Genomic DNA, 25,758 nt, shown 5'->3' on the forward strand with positions numbered 1-25,758 from the left:
CGCCTATTTTAGTGGTGGTTCCTCAATTACTACAGATGCTGCCTATATATATTTTTTCAACTTAGCCACTAATTCATTGTTAAATGGCTGGCAAAACTTTATGAGTCTTTTTTTTTTTTTTGTAGTCAAATTCTAGGTGGGAAGAAAAGTTTAAAAAAAAGTGCCCAATAGATTTTGTTCTCCACCCTCTATCCAAACATACCTGCAATCCTAAGTCAAATAATTCTAAACTCCTCAATGGGCCAAAACGAAGAGAAAACGACATATTATTATTTGATTCGAATTGAATCATCCTCATGTGGGCAATTCGGCTACGAAATATGGACCAGTCCGTTGAAAAAAAAAATCATTTATACCAGTAAAACAGAAGATCTATAATTAATATGAAGTCAAAAGTGTTGCTGACTTGCACATCACTAACCCTTTTAAAGAAGTCTGAACCTCAACTTTCTTGTTTTTCTAAGAAAAGAATATGATGAAGGACAAATCAAGAATAGAGAATGGGAAGGAAGATTATCAAATCTAATTACCCGAGTATAAAAAAAAGTTAACCATCTTTGTCTTTCATCTTAGAATCCATTGCATATCTGTTTTCACTCGAACAAATCATCGACTCAGCCTCCCAATTAATCATTTCTACCCAAAAAAGTTGGAAGAAAATTCATAAGATCTGCAAATGAAAAACACTACCGTTTACCCTCCATCGTTCATGGGGTCTGATTCTAGGTCAACAATAAGGATCAGCTATTACACATATCTGGCGTACGTATGTGTATGGTAAAGACTGAGATGGCAACATTCCCCCCTAAGATGCTCGGGGAAAAGAAGGCAATTCAGTCCAAGAAACAACCAAAAAAGAGCCTAATCTTTAGTTCTAGCCTTTTAGAAAAGTTACAAACAAAGGACAATGAGAATGGACCGGTGAATGAGCAAAAAACACGGAAAGCTGAAGTTTGTTGTAGGAATATGACCGGTTGGCTTGATCAAAGTTCGTGATTTTACTGCTCCATGCTAACATATTGTTGCATTTTAACTTATCAGCTAAGGAGTAGCATTGACATTTAAAATTCCACCTGGGCATCACTTTGATGTCACTTGATTCTTGAATTATTGAATGTTAACTGCAGATCTATTACTTACAAATATTTTTGCTACTTAAATTCTCTGAGCTCTAACCTCTGACCTCCAAAATTGACCATATTCTTTTGATTTGATTCACGCATTTGGGCTAAGAAACATCAGCATGTCAACATATACTTTTTAAAGTTGCAGCATATATATTTTCTGCCGAGAATCTCTTATTAGAGTCTGTTTGGGTCGTGGCTGACAGAAGCGGAGTACAAATGTACACTAAAGTCAATAAATAGTAGTAACACAAATGTCTGAGGGTTAATAATTTTCCTGCTCTCCTTTTAGCTTTTTGCAATCCCTCTTTTTTTTTTTTTTTAGTACAATACTTTTACAATTGGTCCTATACTAGGGGGGGGGGGGGGGGGGGGGAGAGGGGAGAGGAGGGAGAGGGATGGAGATGGACCCAACTAATGCCCCTGTTTGGCAAGTGTGAGTTTTTTGAGTGTTTGTCTAAAATTTGTAGTTAAAGTTTTTAAAAAATTTGTAGCAGATATACTTGATAAAAAACTTATCTGCCAAATAAGGCCTAAGTTATTGAATATTCGGAAGGCCTTTGAAAATATTTCAAGAAATTCTCTATGGGAAATGAAAGCAAGGGGTTTCGAACAGCTTATCTACCCCGAGGAGGGACTTTTGTCCCTTTTCAGTTCTACATTAGCTCAAAGGATACGAACGAATACAAGGAACAACTGTGCTTCCTTGTACTGCCGTCAAATTGTTAGAAAATTCAATATTTGTTGTATTTTACCTCTTTTTGAGCTATCAAAATGGAAAGTAGAGTAAGAGAAGGCAAAAGAGCAATGTAAAATAGTCATTGGCCTATTTGAAAACTCTCAAAACATGGTAAATTTTTAGTTTTTTTTTTTAAATGTAAAATTGAAGAATGACATCCTTGAGATAATAGAAGAATCTTAAAATATATGTTTCACCGGTGTTTCTTAATTCAAAAAAAAAAAAAAAAACTGAAAAGTTTTCTCCTTGAACCAACTCCACACATGCACTTCACACTGTTTGGGCGACATGACTGGGGTCGTCAAGCTGGAAAGCGTAAAACCAATACGCAGTTCGCAAACAGGTCTGCATGGAACTTTAAAAAATTTTGAACCCGTGAAGCACTTCAAGTTTATTAGAGGCCCAATGAATATCCATAATACATTATTATTTTTTTTTAAAACAAAAAAAAAAAAGTAATAATAAGGACGAGGATCACGAGTGCTGTAAAAGCAGGGTAAAATGAAAGCAACAAGGGAAAATTCAATGTGAGAGCTTTCAAGCCAAATGAAGTTAAGGGGGCATCTGTAGATTTACCATGCATCAACAAATTGGGCAAAAAATACTCCTCTATTAAGTTCAGGCAAAGGACCCATTGACTAATAATGCAAGCCCATGTTGTACTTGTACCTTGGTATTTGCTTGCACAATTACTTTGAAGGGTCTTCGTACTAAGAATTTGCATATGGGAAAAATGGCTTGCCCTATTTCCGAGAAACATCCATTTATATTGCTGTAGTCGCCACTTTTTTTTTTTCAAGGGGAGGGAGGGGCTGGATGGTAAAAGAGTAGATTACTGCTACTGGTACAACAGTAATTTTACTTTTGGCACTGAAAAAAGAGAGGAGGAGCAATTGCACGCAATTCTCAAGATCGAGCGCCGCATCTTCTTCTGTTCAACCACATACATAGGAGTTAGGATTGCTCGGTTTTATTAAGCAGCTGTCCGTAACGAAAAAACAGCGACGCCCACCGTGGGGCTCGAACCCACGACCACAAGGTTAAGAGCCTTGCGCTCTACCGACTGAGCTAGACGGGCTTCTTGTGCCACTCATCCAGCGTATCATTTAGCAACACGAATAAGAGTTCGTCCAGTTCAGTTGGCCTTGAATAGAAAAGAAAAGAAAAGAAAACTACCACCCTTAGCAGAGGGCCTTTGTCCTTACTACAACTATTGACGAGGTAACAAATTCACACTTTTACAGCTTCTGCAACGCGTAGTGCATAATTCTCAACTATCTCTCTTGGCATTTGTTTAAATTCGATTTTGATATCAGTACGCTCTCAGTTCCCTTTATGTGTCATATTTCTCTTCACACCGGATCAAGAATGCCTTCGGAGGCAAAATAGGGGAAATTTCGCACCGATGAAGAATGTTAAAACATCCTTTGAGAAGGAGCAGCTCGCACATTCCAAGACCAGAATGCAATACGTTACTCGGCCAGAATAGATTTAGATAAGAAGTTACTGCACCATAACAAAGTTCATGCACCAGAGAACTACACCTAATGCGCCACTAGAATTATGTCGAGGGAAAGCAGAAACAGAAAGAAAGGGACAAACTAGGCTATACAAAGATCACAATTCGGAAGGTTACTCAATCCGCCCTTCAGAAACAGTGAACCATCTAGTCTTTCAGTAGATTCAGTACTGCGAAAACAATGGATGAGGTCACCTCAAAAGCTTAGGCTTTAAATACTAGGGACTAACAGAATGCATACTGGAAAAGGAAAACATTGCTCGAAGGGCTTGTTCTGCTACTCTCATATCCCATAACCAGTCAGTCAACTTTCAGACTTTCTGAAGAGGTGTCGAAGGGGACTCCATATTGGTCACCATCATTTCCCAATCCGTCTCGTAGCTGAACAACATGAACAAAGAATCTTGTCAAACTAGACATCCGACCAAAGACCATTAACCAGATGAATTTAAACCAGGGTGACTCTTAGAGTGTAACCAAAAGAAAATGCACCAATGCTTATTAAGAACCATGATGAGAATAACTTGCACGCAGAGGCAATAAGTGCTGGAAAAACAAATTAACACATATTGTCACTTTAAAAGATTAATATAAGTAGCAATTCGCTGACTCATCTTCAAGCTAATATGGAAAACCTACTCTCCACAATGATATCAGCACTTCTAGACTTTTTGCCCAAGGATCACAGGATAATGTAGAAAGATAGCTACACCAAATCTCTAGGCAATTTTTTTAAGTATGGTCCCAAAGACCATTTCAGTACATGCTAGATGGAATAGGCCAAGAAAGAAAATTGACCAATTACCTGCTGGAGGACCTTCTTCTGATAGCGGTATCCCTATTGAAGAAAAGCAAAGGAGTATTATGGTGTTAAAATACAACAAATCTGGAACAATGAAAAATAATCCTAATGAGGTCAATTGAATTCTAGAATCACCTTGTCTGTCCCATAAATGTAATCACAGTAGGTGAAAACTGAAGCAAAATTGCTTTGGCTTAGGCCACCGACATAGTGATGGTAGTCATGGTAGTCTGAACCACCATAGAAGGGTATATACTTTGTAGGAGTCCAAGGGAGGTCATACCTGCATAAAAATTTTGTGATGAAAATAAGTTATAAGACATGCCGTGGGTGTTACCCAGGAGCCTTTTCTAGGTAAAATTAATCTAAGCATACACAACAGGATATGTAGAGCAGCATTTGCAGAATAGGATGCACATCCCAAAGTACTAATTATACAAGAAAAAGCCCATAACTGTAGTCGGAAACGGAATAACTTGTGAAACTGATAAATCATCCAAGATATTGTCATGCACTAATTAAACATATATAACATATGCAATGTAGTCATGCCCTGAGGACTCTTCCGGTCATGAAGGCTTGAAGATACATTATGTGTAGCCACTCCAAGACAAGTAAGTTAATCAAGTATAACAGTTCAATGCTTGGTGTAATCCATGTAAATTTTAGAGCATTGTAGTCCATATGATCGCATAAATTATGCTTGTCTCCCTAACCAGGAAGATGGAGAACAAGTATTGAAAAAATGACTGAAAGCATCTATTCATCTCAATTTCTGTTTCTTGAAGTGATAATAGATTCCTTACAGTAGCAAATTCTGACATCAAAAGTTATGTCAATCCAATTACAACTTTAGTATAGGTCTTCAAAGGCATACATTTGATACGAAATTCATCTACTTAGATTCTCATGTCACCAAATCAAAACATATGGTATGAGTCAAAACTGTGATAAGGAAACAGTCATTCTATGCAAATTAAGCGAATGAAAATTTACTGCACTGAAAAACCTTTAAGCATCATAGTTCCTTCAAAGGCTAATAAGCAGTTCATAAGTTATTAGAAGCACATTTTGCTGTTGTTTAACCTCTTCTCTGTCTCAACTGGGTTCAAATTATTACATGCTGTACTTCTTAAAATAGATCTTAACACTACCTTAGTACATATTTTAATTTATTCCAGGTGAGTAACTTGAAACACCACCGCCTAACTTCTAAGAAATTCATCTGTAGCTTTTAGATTCAAAACAAGTTGATTAAGTCCAAGTACAGAAAACCGTATGAAGATTAGCCGGTACATATGAAAAGGAATTCAAAGCATCATCTGTATATATGATTGCCCAGTTTTAAAAAAAAAAAAAAGATTGTCCAGTTTCTTAAATGTTTGTTTCAGAAAACTAGGGTCTTTTTTGGCACCTATTCCACATTGCATCCTCATGTATATTGATGCCAAAGGTGGTCCAGTGATCTTATACATGCTAAAGCATTCAATTGTATAGATTCAAAAACCAAGATTGATCTACCATTGACAAGCACAAGGCAAAAATGTGGGCCAGAGTAATAGTAAGAGCACTTTAATATGCAATCACAACATATCCTACATTAAGGTGATTGCAACATTTTTCCACTCCAGAAAAATTGCATACTAAGGCATCAAATAAAAAGAATGAAGGACTTCTGCACCAAGATCAGTCATAAATTATCATAGAGAATCCTGGAGGATATACAAAAACACCAAGAAGTGTATGCATGACATCTTGAATTCCTATTTGCACTCAAGTTTTGCCAAATAGAAAACTAAAAAGTTAATGCTCTATTACACGCATAAATTTGTCTAAGAGAAATAATTTTTATAGATTTTGCGACACTGCAATGCTCAAGTGGACAAGCCCATGATGCAACTTGAAACCAGACAGTGCAATCTCGAGTGGGTGAGTCCATGATGCAACTAATTCATTTTGGTGTTTAGATTTAATTCACGATTTCACTGAACAATCAATCCAGAGAAAAGAAAAGGCTAAAGAGACCCTTGAAAAGGGAAATGAAAAGAAAAATCAGAAAAAAAGGGAAAGATGTTGCAGCTAGGGTTTATAAAATAAAGAACAAAAAGAAAGACACCTTAAAAAATCAGAATCCTTCTCCTCTAGGCAAAAAGTTCAGTTCATTGTCAACGATCCCACCAATTCACATTTACTTTACACGGATAAGTTCTAATCCTCAAAAGCAAACAGTTCAAAAGAAAGTGACCATAGCACGCTGTTAACACATCATTATGGTCAAATTAGCCAATAAAATCAATAACGATAATGACCCTTAATCAACCAAAGCTCAAAAGTGAAAAAGAAATTAACTTTCTAGCACAGTAGCAAAGGTAAGCAAGAAGAGAGCATGCGTGCATTACCCACTGTGAGTCTCAATGGCCTCAATCTGCCTCAACGCGATCCACAACCAAAATGTAATCATATGCCCTGGGACCAGGGACGGCCCTAGGAAAGCTGGGATCCCGAGGATCAAAACCTCCGCCCAATGAGCATACGGCGCCGCAAATCCAATCGGCGCAGTGTACTCGTGGTGAACCTTGTGAATTTTCTCATAACCCCACTTGCAATGCAAGAATCTGTGGATCCAATAGTTGGTATAGTCTTCTATCATAAAATACATCGTCAATTGAGCTAATATTTCCCAAACCGATGGCAACGGCAAGCTAGTCCTTATCCCAATCATCTATTGAGACACAAAAAAAGAATAAGCTCAGTTCAAAGTTTGCGTACATCGAGAACAACAAAGCATAGAAAACATCGAAGGATCATCCATAGAATCAGACATAGTCTAATGGTAGATAAGGGTTCAGTGTTTCTCGTCTTAGCACAAAAAAAAAAACTCGATCTTCACCATCCCCATTCCCAAAATCACAAGAATCCCTCCATCAGAAAGCAAATAATCATCATACCAATTGGATTCTTGAACCCAGAGAGCAATCACAGATTCCCTGCATTGTGAAACTCATTGGAAAAAGCTAAGAAAAAGATGAAAAGGGTAGAGGGAAAAGCACCTTAATAGAGGGATAGGAGAGAAGTTGAAGAGGGCCGACAACAATGACGAACATGCGCATGACAGATTTGTAGCAGTTGAAGTAATCAGAGAGGGAGAGCTTGACTTTGGGCTGAATTTTGTAAGGCTGGACAGAATTTCTGAAGAAGAATTCAAGAATCAGATAGTAAAGAGGGACAAGTGAGAAAATAAGGAAGAGGAAAATGATGTTGTGGCAATATAGAAAGTAATCGGATTTGTTGGCGGAATAGTTGAACCAAAGGGCCTCCGCTGCCGTTAGGCCTCGGCCTAAGGCGGCTTCCGCCTCGTGGATGGAAGTGTATGGCAACATTATTCGTTGTAGGGTGGCGGGGAGAGTGAGGAAATGGGTTGACCAAGAGGGGTAAATGTCTCGGTGCTGAGGTGGGGCGAACACTACTACTATTAAATAGCGGGGGTGAGCTGTGTAGTCTGGGATTGGGGGGATAGGGAGGAACTGGGAAGTGTTTTGTTTTTTGTTTCGTTGGTTTGTTTGTAGTGTCGGGGGGGTATTGGTTAAAATATGCGGGAAAGCAGCTTAGGGAGAATATTCAAACGGTGTGGAGTGGTGAAGATGGTGGCTGAGTCAGTGATCGACTGTGTGTTGTGCGTGTAAGAGAGAGAACGCTCAACACTGATGACTGAACTGCAATACTGTGAAACCGGAGAAGGGAATATTCGGTTTTCCCTTCCAGGCGAAAGGATGGCTGGGAAACTGATGCCTAGTTTGGGGTAGAAAAGAGCAAAAGGAAAAAAAAAAAAAAAGAGCAAAATGAGCATAAAAACTAGAGTGATTTTGGGTATATATACCAGTAAATATCTGTCTAATAGATATTTAAGGATAAAATGAGCATAAAAAACTTCATAGGGCTTTTCTAAATTTTCCTTCTTTTTCCACCAACGTATGGTCAAAAAACGTTTCTAATCGTACATCAGTCCAAATTATTTGGTTTCTATTCTTTTTTGTTCCTCAAAAACTTTCAACAAGCAAGAAAAAAAAAAAAAACTCTTTTCTTTTACTTAACCATCAACGCATGTAAAATTGTCTGTCCTTTGTCCAACTCAAAGGTGGGAAGTGATTTCTTAAATTTCATCACAAGGACAGGTGCATGATTATAAGTAGGTTACTGTAATGAAGGTTCTCTGGAACATAAGTTTTGAGCTTTCATTTCCTATGGAAGTTTCAATTCAAGCAAATACTTTGTTGGAGCATGAAGCGAGGTTTGTGAAATTGTGAGTACGTGGAGAGCAATAGAAGCAAAAAGATGCCTATAAATCAAGGGGGTAGGCACCAACTCACTTTATGAAAACAATAGGACAAAGCTTAAATCCGCAGGTAAATATCAGTGCACCAGAAGTAGAATATGGTAGAAAACAAAATTTTGCAGCAATTATGGTGTTAGGTTGGGATTTTTTTCCCCCTATATGACCATTATCGGATTGACTGCTTTGTGTGGTGGGTTCTTTTGCTACAAACGAAGAAATTCTGTAGTTTTGAATTGACATTATTGTCATCTTCTTCTTCTTCTTTTAAGTAACGTGTGGACTGATTGTCATCTTTTTAGAGTTTATCGCTACAATCTTGTTCTCCCATGACACTAAGTTTTAGATTGTTGTTTATATCCTCATAAGGATCATGCGTGTTAGATTTCAGTAAAAAAGTGAAGATTTTTAAAATAATTCGTTAGAAATGTCTCAATATATGCAAGGTAGTTATATCTGAACATTTCGTTATACAGGGTCTCAATATATGCAAGGTAAATACATATATATATATGAACATCCTACACAGTCTTTGTCCATATCTACCATAGATCCGAGGCAATTATACACTGAATTTTCTGTTTATTCAATGTCTAGGCTCAGAATTTTTTAAGATTTATAAAACGTCCATTAGTAGATATTGATATATGTTGGGATGCCTTGAATCAGGTATTCGACCTATGGCGATTCGACCATGTTGCGTTTCATTTAGTTACCATGTCTGTTTTTATTTTGGATCTTAGTTTTGGACCTGTTTTTGGGTCCAGTCCGTTTGATTATTTGGTTGTATATATATACACCTTATATTCATTCTGTAAATAATTCTGATTCATTCCAAATCCTAATAAAATCTGATTTCCCCCAAAATTGTTCTAGTGTTCTTGATTGTTCTCTTGTTTTGTTGCATCTGTTATAACAATATATAATAACAAGATGTTACTTGAAACTCCTGTTTGATGTTAACGTGAGGACGGGGAAGAATGGGTTGAATACTATAAGAAGAGGGAGTGTAATTAAGAGATTTCAGATTCAAAACTTCCCACTTACATTTAAAATCAAAATGTTAATGTGAGAACTATAGTATTTGTGGATGATGATCTTAGAAATCATAGCAATGATCAGAACCAAAGCTACTAAAACTTTGGGCCTGTTTGGAACCTGAGTTTTTTGGGAGTTTGTCTAAAACTTTACTGTAGTGCACTGTAGAAGTTTTTGAAAAAAATTTGTAGAAGTTTTTATAAGGTGAAAATTTTTTTTTGTAAGGTGCAAAATTTTGTAGAAGTTTTTGTAGAGTGAAATTTTTTTTTCCTTTTCTTTTTTTTTTCTTTCTTTTTCTTTTTCTCTTCTTTCTTTCCTTTTTCTTTTCTTTCCTCTCTTCTTCTTCTTCTTTCTTTCTTTCTTTCCTCCCCGTTACCTCCCAGCAGCTCACGCCCACCACCCCTCTCCTCCCTTTCCCCTTCTCCTCCCGCCACCTCCCCTCTGCCACCGTGACCCCCTCCCTCCCGCCAACCCCCTGTGCCCCTTCCCCCCTTGCCACCGCGACCCCCTTCCCCCGCCACCCTCCTGACCTTTCCCTCGGCCACCCCCGCCCTTTCCTCTGCCAACCCCTGCCCTTCCCCTTCCCCTGTCCCTTTTCCCGAAACTCCCTTCCCCGCCGCCCCTCCTCCCTCCCCCTCCCCCGCCACCCCCTGCAAAAGTTAAATCCGCCGCCCCCTGCAAAAGCTCCCCCGTCGCTCTCCTCTGCCCGCAACCCCCTCCCCCACCCCTGCAAAAGCTCCCTCTCCCTCTGCCCGCAATCGAACAGGAGGGCGGCCGGAAGATTCAGGTTGGTCTGGGGTGGCCAGAATATTCAGGTCTAAAGACAGGAGGGCTCTTGGCTTCTTGACTGCAAATTCTCGAGAACCCTCCTCGTCGTTACTGCTGGTGCCAGTTAGCATCGGCAGAATCTTTTTTAATTTCAATCTTTTTTAATTTTTTTTTTTTGCAATTTTCTTCTCCCCAAGTTGCGGGAGGGGGAAGGTGGCGGGGAAAGGCAGAGGGAAAGAGGGGAGGGGGGAGGGAGAAAGAAAAAAAAAAGAAAAAAGAGATTTTGGAAACTAACATATCGGTCAAAGGGGGAGGGGAGGGAGAGAAAAAAAAAAAAAGAAAGAAAGGCCGGCAAAAGTTGGCCGGAATAGTTACCGGCACCGGAAGCGGTGGTGGAGGTGGTGGCCGGTTGGGTGGGGGAGAAAAAAGAAGAAGAAAAGTTGAAGGGAAAGTTTTTTGTGTATTATTTTGAAGTGTGTAGGTAAAAAACTTTGATAAATTTTTTTGGGTTCCTGTAGCAAAAGTTGTTAAAAAACTAGTAGCTAAAAAACTTGGCCAAAAACTTCACTTCCAAACAAGCCCTTTATCTCTACTACTGATACTTCTACACGCATGTCTAAAGTTCATAGAATCTTGTTACAGAGAAAATGACATAATGTTAAACCTTACGGTTGTACTTTAGACATATCTACAAAATTTGAGTCCATCAAAACGATAGACATGATATATTAGGATCTTGTGACCGACACAAGGTTCAAGAGTTGGGTTATGCCTTTCGACTTTTGGAGTGACTTTACTGTTAGGATTGCTTATTTTTAAGAGTTTTTGCAGAAATATATATTGCAGCGATTTGATGTATGTGAGGTAAAAAGATAATTAAAAAATATGTTAAAAAAAATGAAAAAAATTTTCTTTTCGTGTTCGCTGCCCCAGGTCCAAATGTGCAGGCAGCCAACTAGCCAAGTGCTTGGCTAATCATGTGTTGGTTTTTGCACGAAAGTTGATGTTCATCATAAGTTTGATGATCCACCAACTGTCGAGTTCAATGAGGATTGAGGATTGTGTTTCATGAATGGCAAAGTGAGAAGAATTACAGCGGATTTGCACAACAGGCTCTTCACCTAAACCTTCTTGGTGGTGAATTTTCTGGAATGTTTTGAGGACCACAACCTCATCAGATTTGAGAAGGTCCCAATATGATGCTTTGAAGCTCTACGTAGACATATTTTGTGGTTTTCTATTTCAACCATTTGCTGTTCATTTTCTGGTTTGATCACCAATTCGTAGCAAAACGTAGGGAAGCCAAATTGGCTGATATCGATTAGCTACTCTCCAAATGAACTCCCCTTTTGATATTCTTGCGTAGAGGTTAGGTTGACATGTAATATTTGAGGTTAGAATAGAGTATTTAAGAATTATCATCACATGATTTGATTTGAGGACATTTTGGATATTAAACCAAATTATTTGCAAACATCCGCGAAATATACGGTTTCCGATTGGACCACATTCCTGGAGCCTTCAATCATGACCATAAATCTATGTGCTTCTTCCTTCATAATTTCTGTCAAAAAAATTCTTTCTTTGTTTTTTAATTTTTTTGAATTATTCACAAAATGTATCTCCAAGAAAGGAAATAAGTAATGATGAACATCAACATGTGATTCATTTGTGACCTACAGCTTCCCTTTTGATAGACATATATATATATAATTTTTTTTTTGGTCCACGTCAGGTATAAAAATATTACAATATTGGCATTTTTGTGCCAAATGCAAGAAAAGGATCTTAAGATTTATATCAAAGGAAAATTTCCACCTTTTCAGACCAGGCATGCTCCAACTTACTGCAATCTTTTAGAATCATCAAGTCCCCACAATTGAACCGGTTACAATTTGCTTTTTTTTTTTTTTTTTGTTTTGTTTTGTTTCATGGGCTATTTGTACTTTTTTAATCATAATCACATGCTAATTCACTCACATCAGTCTCATCATTTGTCTAATTGTCTTCGTCTTAAATCTCTTTTGACTTAATCGTAGTGCAGGTTTAACTTTTGGCCTCCAACTGCACGTATATTGGATTTGGCTTTTACTTTTCCTATCAGCGAGCTACTGTGCCATGATCAGTTTTTGGATCTTAAGGTTGAAATGAGAAACATTGAGCATCAAGAATAGACCTACTCTTTGAGGTCAGTTTACTTAAATGAGATTTTTTTTAAAAAAAAAAATTATGATATTGACTAATTTTCTTTAGATCCTCATGGAAATGCCTTGTAATTGCTTAATGCTAGTGCATATCAATTTTCATTTAATAGGACACTGCAAGAACTTGACAAGTAAGATGCTCTAGTCACAGACGTTGGAAACCTAGGCCCCGTTTTGAAATTGTAGTGCTTTTGATAAAAAAAAAAAAAAAAAACACTTTTGGGTGTTAAAAGTACATTTGAGGCGTTTGATGAACACCATTCCATAAAATTATGAATAGAGTTTTTGGTTTTAAAAACGTTGTTAGCAAAAGTTCAAATATGGTGCTTTTATAATAGCTTTGGTGTTTTAAAAAATAAAATATTAAATTTGATTATTTTATTCTATATTATATATGAACTAAATAAGAGATAAATATATTTAAAAAATTTTAAATTATACATAATTACTTATTGAACTATATATCTAAACAATATACTAGAAGTCACTTATTAAACACTTAATAAGTGTTTTTATTAAAATCTCTATTGATGAAGTATTTTTCAATAAAAACACTATCACCGCAACTCCAAACAGGCTCTTGATTAGATAATGGGATTTGGAGCCTGTACAGGTTAAATTTCTGTCATACGATAGAAAGCGGTTGTGGTAGAATGATTAGCATAAAGAATTGATGAACTAAGTGAAACTCGTGCTCATTTTACCACGCTCTTAGTTCTCTTTATGGATAACCATTATGCCATGTTGAACACCCATTAATTATGGCTTATCCAGTTATACTTATCAATTCTAATTCATGCTTGCAATTAAGTAAAGCCACATTAGTAAAGTTCAAAACCTAAACTGAAATTTCCATATTGGGTTTAAACTTTGGGATACAAGAAGAACCACATGATTCTATCAAACCACATCGTTTGGCCAGGCTCCTCAAAGGCCTGAAAGAAAAATTGTGAAAAAGCGAACAAAAGATATGTCAATACTACTAATTACCAAAGCAGCTTTTATTGACTCTACTGCGAAGAATGATCAATGATCAGCTTTTAAACGGAAATATGTGCAAGAGGAGTCCCACACATCGACTTCTGATCATTGCTAATGCCTGCTGCCATGGATACAAGATGTGATCATACATGGCAATTCACAAGTCATTTGTGGTTATCCACATTCCACAAAGTTGGTTTTGTTTTCCTATCAATTATACAGCTTATAGATCCTCCCCAAAAGCATAAGATGCACCATTTGATTTTTAGTTCCAAGTGTTCTCTTTCGAGTGAACAAGCAATCCCTTGTTTTGCTTAACAACCTACAAGAAGCACTTTAAATAAATGATTTTTCTTCAGGTTTAATTAAGAAGATAACAAATTCTTCATTTATAATACATGTTAATGTATCCACGCCTTTGAATTTCCAAATGTTTTGACAAAACTAAAGAATTTCTAACGGAATTTCTCGAATTGCTCTGCCTAGCTGAGATTTTTCTTCATTGATTGTGTGAATACTGCTAGGCCGTCGTCCTTTTGCCTTTCACGATGTTGTTTTGGTTTCCATATTTAGAGGTACCACCAGTTTATTAAAAAAAAGGTGCATTATGTTCGATATTGCTTGGCATAATGCCAGACCCTCATGCTTGTTCATCTGGTGACGGTGTAACAAAATACTTTCTCCTGGATGGCATTTTGTGATGGAGACATGACGAAAGAAGGGCACCTTGCAGGGGAGACCTTTTGGCATGGCAAAGTGAACTGCGATCCAATGATATAAAGTAGCAGTGGAAAAGCCTATTTAGGCTAAGAAGAAAGACTTTGATCAGGAAAACATTTTTGCAGTTTGCACTGTGCGTACACATTGCAGAGAGAGAGAGAGAGGGAGAGCCCAGAGCCCAACTGGGTGGCGATGACGACCAAAAGGAGAATGTCCAGATACGATCAAAGATCTGTAAAATCATGGTTGTGGACCAAAATCCTAGTAATCTATGAAGAAGTCGAGGGTCCCGTCACATGATCGAGTTTTTGTTTGTGGGCAATGGTGATGTGATTCTTGCTGAAGTCTAATCATGTAGAATGTTGACCCCTTGACGAGAAGAGATGAGATGAGCTGAGAGAACCTTTTGCCCTTTACATTTTTTGTCCTATCTCCTTCCTGCTCTGGCTCCTCGAAATTTTCTAGCATTTCTTTTAACCTTTTTCTCTTTCCAGTTTCCCCTCCCCTCCTTGTAGTCTACTCCTCCTGTTCCTGATTCCGAGAGCTAGGATTGAGGGCAACTTCGCAGTTGCAGGTGCAAGTGCAACCAGCCGTGCAGCTAACTGGATTAATTCAATCTGGTATGCTGATCTGTTATTTCATCATAACTGGGTTAATAACATCAGAAAGGCATGCAAATATTTGATGAGCCAGAAAGAAAGGAAGACAGAAATATAGTGGGATCTCTGAAACCAAAGGCAAAGAGAACCAAAGCTTGGATTGGAAGGATTGGGCTTCTATAGGGGGTATTCACCCTAACCAGTGACTTCCAAACAATTGGCTACGAGGTTAAGACTTAAGACAACACAGTCGGTTTTTTCTTTTTGCGGCGTTAGACCATGAAAACGGTTGGAATTGACGAAGAGGTATCCAATCCATGCGGTAATTGACAAGTGGTATCACTTTGCGTCACGCGACGTTCACGGAGGGACTTGGATTCCATAGGAGAGTCTATTCATGAGATGACAGAGGTCAATCATCAACTTTCGACACTTTATCGATTGAAAATTTTAATTTGGCCTCTCAATTATAAAAAAAAAAAAAAATCAGATTTTTGATCAATTGATCCATCTTTACCATTAGATTCGCTAGCTTTAATAGAAATAGACTGAGGGATCAAATATTGATTTTTTTTTTCTGGCTGAGATATCAATATGAGATTTGAAATAGATATCGTGTCCTAAATTAAAAATTAAAATAGTTTAAAATTTTCGAGATAGTTTACCTTTATTAGATTTTTAGATACATTACTCATCCCACTCTAGTCTAAAACAAGAACCAAAAAAAATATTTAATACATAGGTAAAAACTCGAGACATACTAATTTAAAGTTTTAGGTCAGGATTAATTTTCTACACACATATTATTAGATCTCTTTGGCGGCTTTGCAAAGGTTTTCTCCCTAATACTTTTTGAAGAGGCTTGTTTCCTGATTAGAGCTTTGGGGAGTACTTTTAACATAATTGAAGAAATGGCTGATCGTGCCTGCCATGCCATGCGAGAAACTTGAGTTTTAGCTGATGTAATTAATGGTCTTGTTGACCTAATTCCTTCACTCACTCCCGAATATAGATATAGCTACTCCTGTTGCCAGTTATAATCCCTGGCACCATATCCGCAGGAAACAGTAGTAGGCTGCTTCCTGGGTTGGGAAAAGAAAGCAAAAAAGAGGTCCAGCTACGTGCTATGATCAAATATCTCCACGCAAAATCTTGGAAATGTCCTCATCACATTGGTGAAGAAGAGAAATTTGTTTTTGCTACGTAAAATCCTCTCTGCCAAGGCCGTAGAATTTTCAACACTGTGGGGGCTGGACCAGGACCCCCACAATTTGAATTTATAAGCACGCGTACGTTTATTTCTTCCTCATCCCACCTCCTCCTCATCCTTCTAAATTTCAGCTTTTTCATCACATAAAATTCTCTGGAAAAAGGAGGAGGAAAAGAAGAAGATGGGCTCCATTTCAAAAACACTAGTTTTCTTCTGCTTGTCCTTGGCTGTAATTATAATGGTCACCCGAGGTGCGGCTGCTGTAGAAGAAGAAGCCAAGAACCTTGGAGCTGAAGGTGGATACGCAGTGGTGTACCCTGATGGAGGACAGGAGGAGGCCATGGTGGAACCAGCGGTGGCCGTGGTGGCGGTGGCGTTGGATATTATTTCCAAGGTTGCAAGTGTTGCGGCCGATTGCCTTTCAGCAGAAATTGTAGATGCTGCTGATTTGATTTACGAGCCTCTGAAATTTACTAAGGCTACGTTTGGTTCTACAGAATTAGAATTGAATTAGAATTGAAATTCTATAGAATTGGAATTCTATGAATTGGAATTCCAAATCATTTCAATTCTTTCGTTTGGGAAATGCATAGAATTGATACGGAATTTATTTGAAATTCTAAATTCTTTGTTTATATGAGAGAAGAATTCATTAGGAATTAGAATTGTTTCCAACTAATATTTTCTTACATAAAAAAATTTTTTTTTTACTATATAATAATTTTTTAACATTTAGCTAATTGTTACTAAAGCTTTAAGGAAAAAACCAATTAGTACCTTTAATAATTTATTTTTTCTTGCATTTAACTAATTGTTAATAAAGCTTTAAAAGAAAAAAAAATTAGTTCTTTTTTTGCAAAAATAAAAAATTCTTTTTTTAAAAAAAATTAAATTATATTAAATAAAAAATAATTGTATATTCTAACTTAAAAAGTAGTTAATATTTATCGAGTTAAAACCTTGATACGTTTTTAAAGTTAAGAACTTTAAATTTTAGAAAATCAAAAGCCTACTCTATGATATGAATTGGGAGGAAAGTCATAACTTGTACCTATTATAAATATTTGAGTTTTGTTTCTTACAAGAAATTTCAATATAGGAATACAAGAAATAGAGGAATACGCAAACAAAGTGTTTTTAGCCAAAAAAAAAAAGAGAAAGAAAAGCACAATTATACATTGCTACTATTTTTCAATAAATGGCCATTCTAATATGAAATTAAGTTCGAATAAATTCCTGTCAAATTTCAACTTCCATGATGGCCTTGTCTAATTTGATAGTCAATAAACATTGCTCGTGCTAAAGCATTCCTAAATTGTGTCCACTTACTAGTTGGTTGTACTGTTCGAATTCGATTCTCGTTAACAGCATTTACACCACCATCATTATTTGGACCATCATCTTCCATTCCATTTTCCTCATCTTCATCTTCATCTTCCATTTCATCTTCATCATCAACCTCATGTTGTACTCTTCGCATCTCAGCATCAACTTCATCCAAGTAAGGGTCATTTGGTTGTTCTACTCGAATAAGGTTATGAAGGATGGCACATGCATTAATTATCATGACATGAGTCTTAACATCAAAAAAAGATGCATCTCTCAAAATGGTCCACCGCTTCTTGAACAAACCAAATGTCCTTTCAATCACATTTCGAGCAATTGAATGTCGAAGGTTGAATAACTCTTTAAAATTTTGAGGCTTGCTCCCACTAGCAGACCACTCGCTAAGATGATATCTAACTCCCCTATATGGAGCTAAGAAACCGGAGCTATTTGCATAACCCGCATCAACAAGAAAGTACTTGCCTGTAATGTTAGACAACAAATTATTACTCATTTATAGTTAAAAGAAAAAAAAACACTTGATATCTAATTGTCACATACTCTTGGGAACAATTAATGGATCTGATCTAACTAACGCATCCCGTAGAACTCTACCATCTGCTGCAGAACCTTCCCATCCAGGCAATACATATGTAAATCTCATGTCACGGGAGCATACACCTAAAACATTTGTTACTATCTCATTCTTCCTATTCCTATATCTTCCTTGATCTCTAAGAAGAACATGTACTTTAACATAAGTACCGTCTAACGCTCCAAGACAATCCTGTATTATAAACAAAATATCATAAGTTGATGAATCTTGTAAATATTATCTTCATTAATAAATATCAAAAAATATTGATTACCTGAAACCATTCCCACTTTTCATGTTCGTAACCTTCCATTTCCGATTCAGGCTGGATAAGATAGTGTCTCCCCAATTTTATGATAGCACGTAGAACTATATTAAAGTATCGACTAACTGTCTCACCTGATCTTATGAAATTAAAATTGACAGTGCGATTCTTAAAATTATGAGCAAGAACATAGAGAAACATTGCAACTGCCTCTTCAACAGTAATATTTCTAGTATCCGTCAACCCACAATGCTCTCTTAAATTTGTACATAAAACAGTAAAACAATGTTTATTGAGTCTAAGTTGTTCTACACAAACTCTATTGTTTCCATAGTAAAGACGCCTTAGATATATTTCACGTGCTACTTTAAAGTCCAAGTAAGGCTCCTTTACTATATGTTTCTCATGCCACCAAACTACTAATGTAGCTATTGTTACCATATAATTTGCAACTACCACTTTTCTCTTTTTTGCTTTTTGCACGTCTCCTTCTTTATCCATGTCAATATCCAAATTCTGCAATTCAAAATCATGACAACAATAAGAAAAGGTAAGTCAAAAGACCAAATCATGCCAAACTAGCTATTAATTCAAAAGACCAAATTAGCTATTGGAAAACTCGTACATGATGTATTAGGATCAAAGCGCAAAGTTTTAGGTATCTGCCCGTTCTTACAAGGCCACGTTCTTGCACAATCTATCTCCAGCAAGCCTGTAAAACCAAGGGCATAATTAGATGTCACAATGGTGATTAAAATGAGACCCAAGTGATTCACAGTAACTAAACCAGCTTCTGGATACTCGGCTTCTAGTCTAGAATTCGGATGATGCCATAACTCAAGATTCACACCTCAGTTTGACAAGAAAAATGAAAAGTCTGGCACCCATTTTAAAACTCTACAACTAGCACCTCCAACAATCAACATTGTCCCATCAATTTCTATCATTTCTACAAACTCTGTAATGGATTAACTTGATTTGATTATCTTTATCACATACATAAGTTAAAGAATCTAATCTGGTCGTTCAGTAATATAACAACACATGAACCAACTACTAGCAGATATACTAAAGCTATAACAAGAAGAATAAGCGCTTCAAATTTTCATTGACCAGAGTACTAACACTTTCTCAAGCCAGAATAATATGTTAAGCAAGAGCATCAAAAACTGCACTAGAAGGCTTACCAGCAGATTTGTTTTGAGAAAGGAATTTCTCGACCACACCTTCATTCTGGGAACAGTTAAACTGTTCCATCATAAAACGAAAAAGTATACTAATTAGTTGTACATCTTTACCCAGACACAAGATACAAGGCATTGTAATTTACTGAGAAATACGGGAATATGCACCTGCAAGTGCTGTACACAAGAGATCCACCTACTTTGAGCAATCTGAAACCGTTGGATAGAAGTTGAAGCTGAAACATATAGACAAGAGTAACGCGATGGCCATATGGAATTATAAGATCCTTAGGATGGACAGAAGTTGAAATTGCAACTTATTGACAAGTAGCCCATATAAAATCAAGATATTGACCATGGAACATAATTTTTTTCTCCATACAATGTATAAAAAACAGCTATTCAGTGGGATAATAGACAGAGAAGAGCATCTGACATCTCTTTGGAAGGTATCAAAAGCTGCCTAAAGCCCCTTTTGTCAATCCCTTTTTCTCTAGCAGCAATAGCTGTCCGAAGATGCAGGAATTAGATGATTTCTGCAGAGTGCTCTCTGATCAATGGGGTACTCTGGACATAAGTACACTATCACCAAGAGTACCAATGGTGGAAGATGTGGAATGCAGTGAAAAACATACTAGAGCGACAGTGCAGATTATTGTGGATAACACAGAAATAAAGGCAAGAAAGGTGCTTCACTACTATTCTCGTCTTACTTGCCCGGCTTACTTTGATATAGTTGATAAACTTGGACTCGATTTAACTAACTGAATTCAAACCCACTCCAGTCATCACACAACAAATTAGTGAGAGGAAGCAGAAACGAAAGCAGGCCTTCAATCATTAAGAAATGCACAACTTGACTAGAAAGGTTAAAATATCAATTATCAATATAACTAACAGCTCATACAGATAAACACGTCAATTCAATCCCAACTCATACCACTAGAAACATGAAGAAGATGGTATCAAATTGACGAGTTTCCCCAATCCAAAATATACATGCTTACCGGAAAAGTCAATAAAATTCTCAAATTGAATCATATTATTCAAAAACCCCAAATTAGAAGCTAAACAAAAGATAAAAGAAGGTCGCAACAAAATGGGAGTTCATTTATGTTAGCCTCTACTGAGTTTAAGAAGTGGAAGGTGCTAAACATTAGTTCCAACTTCATTCAGGGTGGCATCCCCCTAGAGATTGCCACATTCAAGAATCTGAAAAGTCTTGTTTTGGCTTATAATCTGTTAAATGGAAGTATTCCCGATCTGAAAGGCCTATCACAGCTTGAAGAGCTAGATATCAGTAACAATCCTCTTGGTCCTAAGTTTCCTTCTTTAGGCAACAACCTAGTACGTATCAATCTTAGGAGCATGGCTTTGAGATCTCAAATTCCTCCAGATTTCATTCTAATTCTATCATTTCACACCCAAAATTTTTATGTCCAAATCGATTAAAATATTTTATAACTTTAAAAAAATCCCCTGAAAATCATTTTTCATATGGGGTTCCACGTCTTTTTGTTGTAGTGCATTCCCGAGCAATTGTTGCATCCGTGAGGCAAAAATATCATCTAAAACCTGCAAATCCGAATCTTTGTTGTCATGGTAGTATTTATCATATTACTGGATCTTATTAGACTCTCATCTTTACTTCCATAAATCAAGGTCAAATCAGTTGGAAACCATTCAATTACTGGAATAAAAATTGTGAAATTTCTCCTCAAAACAACAAAGAAAATCATCACAACCACTCTAATGTGAAACACTGACGATTTGGCCAGCAAAAGTATAACTCGAGCCAAGTTACCAAATCAGCCTGCATTTTTCACTACCTTGCAAACATCTATAACTATTTCAAGGATGAAAGACTTGCATCACATAGAAGATTCAAAGGATGATCAGATTATCCCTCTTTCCTTCTTAACACTCAACTTCGTATAGGGTGAATTTCAGTTAAAAACGTCATGCTTTTAATCTTTTAAACATTTGCAAATAATGGCTACTGCTTAAAGTGACTATCTGAATCCTGGAAGAATTAGCTCAACTTACTCGGAGCAATCTTGCGATTGGTAAGGGATAGCCGGAGAAGCAAAAAGCGATGCCGGAGACGGTGGTGGAAGAGGCAAAATGTTAGGGTGGAGGTGAAGGCGATGACGCAGAGCAGAAGCAGTTGTGGTTGAGGAAAAGTGATCGAGAGAGAGGGCTGCTTACCTAGTTGACCCGATTTTAATTTTTTACCCACAAGATCCGCGTGTAGACCCGTTTCACAGGGTTTAGTTGTGGAATTGGAATTAGAATTCTTTTGGTCCAATAAAGAATTCAAATCATGGAATTGGACCCCTATAGAATTCAGATTCAATTCTAATTCTTTGACCGAAGCAGTATCCAAACAACAGATTTGGAATTGGGGCCCCAATTCCAATTCTAAATCTCAATTCCATGGGAAACCAAACATACCCTAAGTGGATTGCTTCAACAGGCTCACCAATTGTGGTACTGGGAACTTTTACTTTTCAGCGTGGAATACAAATAAGAGCTTCATTTTCATTGATGTAATCCGCGGCAGGAATAAGTTGAGTATTTTCGATTACACGAGTGCGTAATTACAAGCTTTTATTCTGTTTGTTTTGGCAGAAGTTTTTTCTTCTTTGCTGCTGTAAATGCCTAAAGGCTACCTTTTCTTCAGAATAAAATTTTTGACACCCGCCTTTTCTAAAGGCCCAAAGGCTTTAGAAACTTTCTCATTGCAATCAAGTCCATTGCAATCAAGTCATGGACTTGATTGCAATGAGAATAAAATTCTAAAGGCTACCTAAATTTTTAATTTTTAATTGGTGTTTCGTGAACCGACCTTTTCTTCACGGGCCAGATTATATCCACCGCTTCAACTGCAATGCTCCCCATTCCCTATTCTTCTGGACCCGAACGAAGGGAGTTTTTTGAGGCCCAAATTGAAAGGGACTTATAATTTGGTTACCAAATCAGAAACGCCGTTGTACGACGAATGCAACAACTTTTAACCCAAGTGTCATGATCTGGCCCAAGTTTCATCAACCCAACTTTAACCAAGGCCTATCCTCTTATAGTTATAGTGTGCAGCTATAATTTTGAAACTACATCAAAAAGGAAAATCATATTGCAAAAAAATCAAGATGGTGAAAAAGTGCATCTTATTCAGGGCAATGTAGCTTCTAGAGAGCTGCATGATATCTTCCTAAACTTGACAAAGCATACGAGTTATTTTTACCCGAATGTACTTATAAAAAAAAAAGAATAACAAAATACATTTTGTTCGTATTTACTTTCCAAAATATTATTGGAGTAGTTTTTCACTGTTTTTTTATAGAGTGTCAAGTATGATGCAAGAGTGTTTGGATAGCAAAATTTTTTAAATAATATTTCGCTTGTATCATAAATATATTTTTTAATTCATATTTTTATATTTTTTATTATTTTTTATTTTACATATACCACATCACAAAAAGTATTATGATAATTATTCTAAATAATATCCTGTTCAAACATGATATATATATATATATATATTTTGTCGAAACGTTAGATTTATATATCACCGTGAACTTTATAGTATTTGGACAAATATCCAATCAAAAGGACAACCGTCCTACAAAGATCATTGGTGCCTAGCACATAAGATTGGGATTCACCCATTATTCATCTAATAAAAAGATGTTTTGAGCATGCAAACTCAAGTTAATACTACCTATTTTTCCTGAATTAGCAAAAGAGAAAGAACACTTGTGAAACAAATTACTTATGAACTGGATGTCTTCTTCTTCTCTTTTTTTTTGTTTTTTTTTGTCAAATGTCAACTTCAATAGATAGGTAGATGTCTTCTATTAGACTAAGCCATCAGTTGATTGCTGTGCCTTGCATCCTTTATGCACTCCACCAGCTCCCTGTTATCTGGTTCCACTTTGATATTCCTCCGGTCTTGGTTGAACGCATTCTTCAAACATGATACAACAAATTGTTTTCTTAAAAAAAATTACTCCTATCAATCAAATGTCAAACGTGAATCTCGGCATGACGTTATGTCACTTGAAAGAACCACCAAAGTCAGTTGCTTGGCACTGCCCGCTCGGGAACGAATATACTGGCCGGACCCCAAAGTACTCTAATCTCTGACACCAGATGAACCGACCACCCACAAACGCAAACCCCCCAACTCTCATTCAACACGTTGGAAGCTCACGCTCCAACTTCTGACCACTCGCATAAACAAAAGAATAATCCAACGATTCACGCACCCCCCCCCAACAAAAAGAAAAAAAAAAAGGACACTCTGCTTTTCATTTTCCTTTTCTGTCAAACTAGTTATACATACAGTATATCTTCGGCTTTAAATTCCGAAACAAACCTTCTTCTTTTTTAAAAAAAAAAAAAAACTTTTTCTCAAAATAGGATTGCACACAATATATCAACATATTTGAAATTTGCAAATAAATTTTACATGGATTAATTTTTCTTGCATCGTAAATTTAAGAGCAAATTATCCGATTGGCCATTAAACTTTTGCGATCGTCAAGTTTTGGTACGCGAGCCCATTCTGTTACATTTAGCCGTTAAATACTTTGATCTGTCCGTTAGCGTGGTTTCCAAGACAAAAGACAGGGTCTTTTTAGGAAGTTCAAAATAGCACTTCTTCTTCTTTTTGCATAAACCTAAAGAAGGCAAATTCACCCGAGAAACTACAAGAGAGAAGGAAATGGAAGAAGCCTAGCTTGGAGCGCTGAACTCCGACGATCTGGTCCCGACGATTGACATAATGCAGTATAACATTTGGAGCTCAAGGCTCATGAACTCGTTCGCATCTGCTACAAGGACTACTTCTCTAGCTTTCACTTTTTTTTTTCCTTTTCCAACCACTCGATTCGACCTTTCCATATAGACAGGTCATTGGTCCATTAGCATGGTGGAGAAACCGAGAAATCATTTTTATCCCTGGAAGATGCTATTGCAACCCAAGATGCAGTTTAATCAGAATTGATCGGAAAGGTTCGGAAAAATTCTAATCAGAATTAGATCAAAAAGGTTAAAAGACAAAAATAATTCTAATTCTGGCCAAATCCTTCATGTCTATTCTTCCTGAATTATCCTAATTTTCGACAAGCATTTTCCAGATAGGAAATTGATTTCAAGCTTTATCCACGCCCATCCTTGCACCGGCAGCCACATCCAAAGTCCAGATGGAAGAAACAAAGTGGAAAAAGCAGATGCAGAAACTTAACTTTGAAACTCGTACACATTTTTTTCCCAGCTCACAGTAAAAAGGTACAGGTGTATGCCGTAATAATCCAAGTGGACACCGCTCAATCTTCAGATCTATCTACCATTGTAGATTATGCTGCAAAGCTCCCATAACAATTTGATTTAAATGATGGGTCACCCCACAAAGGTTTTGACGCAGGGCATAAAATTACCCCTTTGGCTTTCAAAGTAGAACGACTTCTCCGGGATGGCGGTCTTGGCATTTGCAGGTGCAGCGAAGAATTTGACGCTCAGAAATCTACTGGTGGCGTTGGAGGAGTGATGCCTGCGGTGGATGAAAATGGTCTGACGAAGATTTGAGGAGGGGAGGAAGAAAAGCGACAATTTTTGAGAGAAGCATTGAATGCTACCATGAACTTCCTAAAAAGACCCTGTCTTTTGTCTTGGAAACCACGCTAACAGACAGATCAAAGAACTTAACGGCTAAATGTAACAGAATGGTCTCGCGTCTCATCTTTATACAGTTTAGTGGCCAAAACCAGACCTTTAAAAGTTGAGTGACCAAAACTCGACGATCGCAAAAGTTTAATGACCAACCGGATAAATTGCTCTAAATTTAAACTTTTCTTTACATCAACAAGTTTAAGCATATGAAAAATAATTTTTATTTTAATTGAATCTCTTTTTTTCATACATGTGACATGCATTTAGGTTGCCAATGAAAAATATTTTACATTGATAGTATAAGAAACATTTTATCCTATCAATGAAAATTCTCCAAAGTGATCAATGTTATGTAAGTTGGATTAGGTAAGACATAAAATTACAATTAAAGTAAACTTAAAGGTAGCATATCAATTACAATCGTGCCTCACAATTATAAAAGAAAGAGTATATTTTTAGTGATTAAATTTGTACAGCTGATCAAACTTTTTAGAAAGGACATTTTTATAGAAAAGAGAATACAAAGAATGCAAATTCATAAGTAATATATAAGTTTTAATAAATCTGTAGATGCGCATGTATCTATTTCAAAATATAATTCAGACATACATTTTGTATTCATTAAAATGCATATTTATATTCAATACCATACACATGTTATGAAGATAATCATTCAGTAAT

At 36.8% G+C, this 25,758-nt stretch overlaps 3 protein-coding genes and 1 non-coding gene across 4 annotated transcripts; all 4 read right to left on the reverse strand.

Moving 5' to 3' along the window:
* Positions 1-2,868: 2,868 nt before the first annotated feature.
* On the reverse strand, positions 2,869-2,941 carry TRNAK-CUU (transfer RNA lysine (anticodon CUU)). The gene has a single exon. It is a non-coding gene; the product is annotated as a tRNA-Lys (tRNA).
* A 385-nt stretch (positions 2,942-3,326) lies between these two features.
* Positions 3,327-7,707, reverse strand: LOC113703999 (methylsterol monooxygenase 1-1). The gene is made up of 5 exons (XM_027225577.2): positions 7,235-7,707; positions 6,584-6,906; positions 4,320-4,467; positions 4,188-4,220; positions 3,327-3,763 (listed from the first exon to the last, which is right to left on the reverse strand). The coding sequence occupies exons 1-5, from the start codon at positions 7,562-7,564 to the stop codon at positions 3,683-3,685; spliced, it is 915 nt and encodes a 304-aa protein (XP_027081378.1). The 5' UTR covers positions 7,565-7,707; the 3' UTR covers positions 3,327-3,682.
* A 9,573-nt stretch (positions 7,708-17,280) lies between these two features.
* Positions 17,281-17,874, reverse strand: LOC113706209 (uncharacterized). Its single transcript, XM_027228097.2, has one exon. It carries the CDS (start codon positions 17,872-17,874, stop codon positions 17,281-17,283), a length of 594 nt encoding a protein of 197 aa, XP_027083898.2.
* LOC140013796 (protein ANTAGONIST OF LIKE HETEROCHROMATIN PROTEIN 1-like) lies at positions 17,729-18,748 on the reverse strand. The gene is made up of 2 exons (XM_072063915.1): positions 18,230-18,748; positions 17,729-18,147 (listed from the first exon to the last, which is right to left on the reverse strand). The coding sequence occupies exons 1-2, from the start codon at positions 18,719-18,721 to the stop codon at positions 17,914-17,916; spliced, it is 726 nt and encodes a 241-aa protein (XP_071920016.1). The 5' UTR covers positions 18,722-18,748; the 3' UTR covers positions 17,729-17,913.
* Between the last annotated feature and the right edge of the window lie 7,010 nt (positions 18,749-25,758).

This window comes from Coffea arabica, chromosome 8c (assembly GCF_036785885.1).
Source record: "Coffea arabica cultivar ET-39 chromosome 8c, Coffea Arabica ET-39 HiFi, whole genome shotgun sequence".
In the NCBI taxonomy this organism is placed as follows: domain Eukaryota; kingdom Viridiplantae; phylum Streptophyta; class Magnoliopsida; order Gentianales; family Rubiaceae; genus Coffea; species Coffea arabica.